This window comes from Pristiophorus japonicus, unplaced genomic scaffold, assembly GCF_044704955.1.
Source record: "Pristiophorus japonicus isolate sPriJap1 unplaced genomic scaffold, sPriJap1.hap1 HAP1_SCAFFOLD_1421, whole genome shotgun sequence".
Taxonomy (NCBI): domain Eukaryota; kingdom Metazoa; phylum Chordata; class Chondrichthyes; family Pristiophoridae; genus Pristiophorus; species Pristiophorus japonicus.
The window spans coordinates 61,485-67,526 of record NW_027251094.1 but is presented as its reverse complement, the minus strand read 5'-3'; the positions used below and the strand labels follow the sequence as shown (position 1 = coordinate 67,526).

Sequence of the window (6,042 nt, the reverse complement as noted above, 5' to 3'; positions counted from 1 at the left end):
CGTGTTACTGTACCCCCCCGGTAATTATCCCCCCACCCCACCCCACCATCGGAGGGTCAGTACTGAGGGAGCGCCGCACTGTCGGAGGGGCAGTACTGAGGGAGTGCCGCACTGTCGGAGGGGCAGTACTGAGGGAGTGCCGCACTGTCGGAGGGGCAGTACTGAGGGAGAGCCGCACTGTCGGAGGGGCAGTACTGAGGGAGTGCCGCACTGTCGGAGGGGCAGTACTGAGGGAGCGCCGCACTGTCGGAGGGGCAGTACTGAGGGAGTGCCGCACTGTCGGAGGGGCAGTACTGAGGGAGCGCCGCACTGTCGGAGGGGCAGTACTGAGGGAGCCCCGCACTGTCGGAGGGGCAGTACTGAGGGAGCCCCGCACTGTCGGAGGGGCAGTACTGAGGGAGTGCCGCACTGTCGGAGGGGCAGTACTGAGGGAGCACCGCACTGTCGGAGGGGCAGTACTGAGGGAGTGCCGCACTGTCGGAGGGGCAGTACTGAGGGAGTGCCGCACTGTCGGAGGGGCAGTACTGAGGGAGCCCCGCACTGTCGGAGGGGCAGTACTGAGGGAGTGCCGTACTGTCGGAGGGGCAGTACTGAGGGAGCGCCGCACTGTCGGAGGGGCAGCACTGAGGGAGCCCCGCACTGTCGGAGGGGCAGTACTGAGGGAGAGCCGCACTGTCGGAGGGGCAGTACTGAGGGAGCGCCGCACTGTCGGAGGGGCAGTACTGAGGGAGAGCCGCACTGTCGGAGGGGCAGTACTGAGGGAGCCCCGCACTGACGGAGGGGCAGTACTGAGGGAGCGCCGCACTGACGGAGGGGCAGTACTGAGGGATTATTGTCGGGTGAAGTTATCAAGGGTCATAGAACCAAGGCGGGTGAATTGAGTTAAGATACAGACCTGCCACAATCTGATTGAATGTTAGAACAGGCTCGAGGGGCTGAATGGCCTCCTCCTGTTCCTAATGTAACAGACTCGAGGGGCTGAATGGCCTCCTCCTGTTCCTAATGTAACAGGCTCGAGGGGCTGAACGGCCTCCTCCTGTTCCTAATGTAACAGACTCGAGGGGCTGAATGGCCTCCTCCTGTTCCTAATGTAACAGGCTCGAGGGGCTGAATGGCCTCCTCCTGTTCCTAATGTAACAGGCTCAAGGGGCTGAATGGCCTCCTCCTGTTCCTAATGTAACAGGCTCGATGGGCTGAATGGCCTCCTCCTGTTCCTAATGTAACAGGCTCGAGGGGCTGAATGGCCTCCTCCTGTTCCTAATGTAACAGGCTCGAGGGGCTGAATGGCCTCCTCCTGTTCCTAATGTAACAGGCTCGAGGGGCTGAATGGTCTCCTCCTGTTCCTAATGTAACAGACTCGAGGGGTTGAAAGGCCTCCTCCTGTCCCTAATGTAACAGGCTCGAGGGGCTGAATGGCCTCCTCCTGTTCCTAATGTAACAGGCTCGAGGGGCTGAATGGTCTCCTCCTGTTCCTAATGTAACAGGCTCGAGGGGCTGAATGGTCTCCTCCTGTTCCTAATGTAACAGGCTCGAGGGGCTGAACGGCCTCCTCCTGTTCCTCATGTAACAGACTCGAGGGGCTGAATGGCCTCCTGTTCCTAATGTAACAGGCTCGAGGGGCTGAATGGCCTCCTCCTGTTCCTAATGTAACAGGCTCGAGGGGCTGAATGGCCCCCTCCTGTTCCTAATGTAACAGGCTCGAGGGGCTGAACGGCCTCCTCCTGTTCCTCATGTAACAGACTCGAGGCGCTGAATGGCCTCCTGTTCCTAATGTAACAGGCTCGAGGGGCTGAATGGCCTCCTCCTGTTCCTAATGTAACAGGCTCGAGGGGCTGAATGGCCGCCTCCTGTTCCTAATGTAACAGGCTCGAGGGGCTGAATGGCCTCCTCCTGTTCCTAATGTAACAGGCTCGAGAGGCTGAACGGCCTCCTCCTGTTCCTAATGTAACAGGCTCGAGGGGCTGAATGGCCTCCTCCTGTTCCTAATGTAACAGACTCGAGGGGCCGAATGGCCCACTCCTGTTCCTAATGTAACAGGCTCGAGGGGCTGAACGGCCTCCTCCTGTTCCTAATGTAACAGACTCGAGGGGCTGAACGGCCCCCTCCTGTTCCTAATGTAACAGGCTCGAGGGGCTGAATGGCCTCCTCCTGTTCCTAATGTAACAGGCTCGAGGGGCTGAATGGCCTCATCCTGTTCCTAATGTAACAGGCTCGAGGGGCTGAATGGCCTCCTGTTCCTAATGTAACAGACTCGAGGGGCTGAATGGCCTCCTCCTGTTCCTAATGTAACAGGCTCGAGGGGCTGAATGGCCCCCTCCTGTTCCTAATGTAACAGGCTCGAGGGGCTGAATGGCCTCCTCCTGTTCCTGTTGATGGAGGGGGGCAGCGGACGGGGGAGTTGGGGTACTGGCGGGGGGCAGCGAATGGGGGAGTTGGGGTACTGGGGGGGGGCAGTGGATGGGGTACTGGGGGGGGCAGTGGATGGGGGAGTTGGGGTACTGGGGGGGCAGCGGATGGGGGAGTTGGGGTACTGGGGGGCAGTGGATGGGGGAGTTGGGGTACTGGGGGCAGCGGATGGGGGAGTTGGGGTACTGGGGGGGGCAGTGAATGGGGGAGTTGGGGTACTGGGGGGGGGCAGCGGATGGGGGAGTTGGGGTACTGGGGGGAGGGGGCAGCGGGTGGGGGAGTTGGGGTACTGGGGGGCAACGGATGGGGGAGTTGGGGTACTGGTGGGCAGCGGATGGGGGAGTTGGGGTTCTGGGGGGGGGCAGCGGACGGGGGAGTTGGGGTACTGGGGGGGGCAGCGAATGGGGGAGTTGGGGTACTGGGGGGGGCAGTGGATGGGGTACTGGGGGGGTGGCAGTGGATGGGGGAGTTGGGGTACTGGGGGGGCAGCGGATGGGGGAGTTGGGGTACTGGGGGGCAGCGGGTGGGGGAGTTGGGGTACTGGGGGGCAGCGGATTGGGGAGTTGGGGTACTGGGGGCAGCGGATGGGGGAGTTGGGGTACTGGGGGGCAGTGGATTGGGGAGTTGGGGTACTGGGGGGCAGCGGGTGGGCGAGTTGGGGTACTGGGGGGCAGCGGGTGGGGGAGTTGGGGTACTGGGGGGCAGTGGATGGGGAAGTTGGGGTACTGGGGGGCAGTGGATGGGGAAGTTGGGGTACTGGGGGCAGCGGATGGGGGAGTTGGGGTACTGGGGGGGCAGTGAATGGGGGAGTTGGGGTACTGGGGGGGGGGCAGTGGATGGGGGAGTTGGGGTACTGGGGGGGGGGCAGTGGATGGGGGAGTTGGGGTACTGGGGGGGCAGCGGATGGGGGAGTTGAGGTACTGGGGGGCTGTGGGTGGGGGAGTTGGGGTACTGGGGGGGGCAGTGAATGGGGGAGTTGGGGTACTGGGGGGGGGGGGCAGTGGATGGGGAAGTTGGGGTACTGGGGGCAGCGGATGGGGGAGTTGGGGTACTGGGGGGGCAGTGAATGGGGGAGTTGGGGTACTGGGGGGGGCAGTGGATGGGGGAGTTGGGGTACTGGGGGGGCAGCGGATGGGGGAGTTGGGGTACTGGGGGGGGCAGCGGATGGGGGAGTTGAGGTACTGGGGGGCTGTGGGTGGGGGAGTTGGGGTACTGGGGGGCAACAGATGGGGGAGTTGGGGTACTGGTGGGAGCAGCGGATGGGGGAGTTGAGGTACTGGGGGGCAGTGGATGGGGGAGTTGGGGTACGGGGGGGCAGCAGATGGGGGAGTTGGGGTACTGGGGGGAAGTGGATGGGGGAGTTGGAGTACTGGGGGGCAGTGGATGGGGGAGTTGGGGTACTGGGGGGGCAGTGAATGGGGGAGTTGGGGTACTGGGGGGACAGTAGATGGTGGAGTTGGGGTACTGGGGGGAAGCGGATGGGGGAGTTGGGGTACTGGAGGGCAGCGGGTGGGGGGTTGGGGTACTGGGGGGGCAGCGGACGGGGGAGTTGGGGTACTGGAGGGGCAGCGGACGGGGGAGTTGGGGTACTGGGGGGCAGCGGGTGGGGGAGTTGGGGTACTGCGGGGCAGCGGACGGGGGAGTTTGGGTACTGGGGGGGCAGCGAGTGGGGGAGTTGGGGTACTGGGGGGCAACGGATGGGGGAGTTGGGGTACTGGGTGGCAGCGGATGGGGGAGTTGGGGTACTGGGGGGGGGGCAGCGGGTGGGGGAGTTGGGGTACTGGGGGGAAGCGGATGGGGGAGTTGGGGTACTGGGGGCAGCGGGTGGGGGAGTTGGGGTACTGGGGGGGCAGCAGACGGGTGAGTTGGGGTACTGGGGGAGGCAGCCGGTGGGGGAGTTGGGGTACTATGGGCAGCGGATGGGGGAGTTGGGGTACGGGGGGGGCAGCGGATGGGGGAGTTGGGGTACTGGGGGGGCAGCGGGTGGGGGAGTTGGGGTACTGGGGGAGGCAGCGGGTGGGGGAGTTGGGGTACTGGGGGAGGCAGCGGATGGGGGAGTTGGGGTACTGGGGGGGGGCAGCGGGTGGGGGAGTTGGGGTACTGGGGGGCAGTGGATGGGGGAGTTGGGGTACTGGGGGGCAGCGGGTGGGGGAGTTGGGGTACTGGGGGAGGCAGCGGATGGGGGAGTTGGGGTACTGGGGGGCAGCGGGTGGGGGAGTTGGGGTACTGGGGGGCAGCGGATGGGGGAGTTTGGGTACTGGGGGGGCAGCAGATGGGGGAGTTGGGGTACTGGGGGGAAGTGGATGGGGGAGTTGGGGTACTGGGGGGCAGCGGGTGGGGGAGTTGGGGTACTGGGGGGACAGCGGGTGGGGAAGTTGGGGTACTGGGGGGCAGCGGACGGGGGAGTTGGGGTACTGGGGGAGGCAGCGGATGGGGGAGTTGGGGTACTGGGGGGCAGCGGGTGGGGGAGTTGGGGTACTGGGGGGGGCAGCGGGTGGGGGAGTTGGGGTACTGGGGGGAAGCGGATGGGGGAGTTGGGGTACTGGGGGCAGCGGGTGGGGGAGTTGGGGTACTGGGGGGCAGCAGACGGGTGAGTTGGGGTACTGGGGGAGGCAGCCGGTGGGGGAGTTGGGGTACTATGGGCAGCGGATGGGGGAGTTGGGGTACGGGGGGGCAGCGGATGGGGGAGTTGGGGTACTGGGGGGGCAGCGGGTGGGGGAGTTGGGGTACTGGGGGAGGCAGCGGGTGGGGGAGTTGGGGTACTGGGGGAGGCAGCGGATGGGGGAGTTGGGGTACTGGGGGGGGGCAGCGGGTGGGGGAGTTGGGGTACTGGGGGGCAGCGGATGGGGGAGTTGGGGTACTGGGGGGCAGCGGGTGGGGGAGTTGGGGTACTGGGGGAGGCAGCGGATGGGGGAGTTGGGGTACTGGGGGGCAGCGGGTGGGGGAGTTGGGGTACTGGGGGGCAGCGGATGGGGGAGTTTGGGTACTGGGGGGGCAGCAGATGGGGGAGTTGGGGTACTGGGGGGAAGTGGATGGGGAGTTGGGGTACTGGGGGGCAGCGGGTGGGGGAGTTGGGGTACTGGGGGGACAGCGGGTGGGGAAGTTGGGGTACTGGGGGGCAGCGGACGGGGGAGTTGGGGTACTGGGGGAGGCAGCGGATGGGGGAGTTGGGGTACTGGGGGGCAGCGGGTGGGGGAGTTGGGGTACTGGGGGGCAGCGGACGGGGGAGTTAGGGAACTGGGGGAGGCAGCGGGTGGGGGAGTTGGGGTACTGGGTGGCAGCGGGTGGGGGAGTTGGGGTACTGAGGGGTGGCAGCGGGTGGGGGAGTTGGGGTACTGGGGGGCAGCGGATGGGTGAGTTGGGGTACTGGAGGGAGCAGCGGATGGTGGAGTTGGGGTACTGGGGGGAAGCGGATGGGGGAGTTGGTATTACTGGGGGGCAGCGGGTGGGGGAGTTGGGGTACTGGGGGGGAAGCGGATGGGGGAGTTGGGGTACTGGGGGGCAGCGGATGGGGGAGTTGGGGTACTGGGGGGACAGCGGGTGGGAGAGTTGGGGTACTGGGGGGGGGGCAGCGGGTGGGGGAGTTGGGGTACTGGGGGGGGGGGCAGCGGGTGGGGGAGTTGGGGTACTGGGGGG

The 6,042-nt window shown here is 66.0% G+C and overlaps 1 protein-coding gene across 1 annotated transcript in view; it reads left to right on the top strand.

Moving 5' to 3' along the window:
• Positions 1-4: 4 nt before the first annotated feature.
• The window catches only part of LOC139242655 (disco-interacting protein 2 homolog B-A-like), a gene marked incomplete at its 5' end in the record, with an annotated part of 38,066 nt that continues 32,028 nt past the window's right edge, over positions 5-6,042 (top strand). Inside the window, one exon of the mRNA XM_070870458.1 lies at positions 5-20. Within this exon, the coding sequence (XP_070726559.1) occupies positions 5-20 (16 nt within the window). The remainder of the gene's footprint in view (positions 21-6,042) is intronic.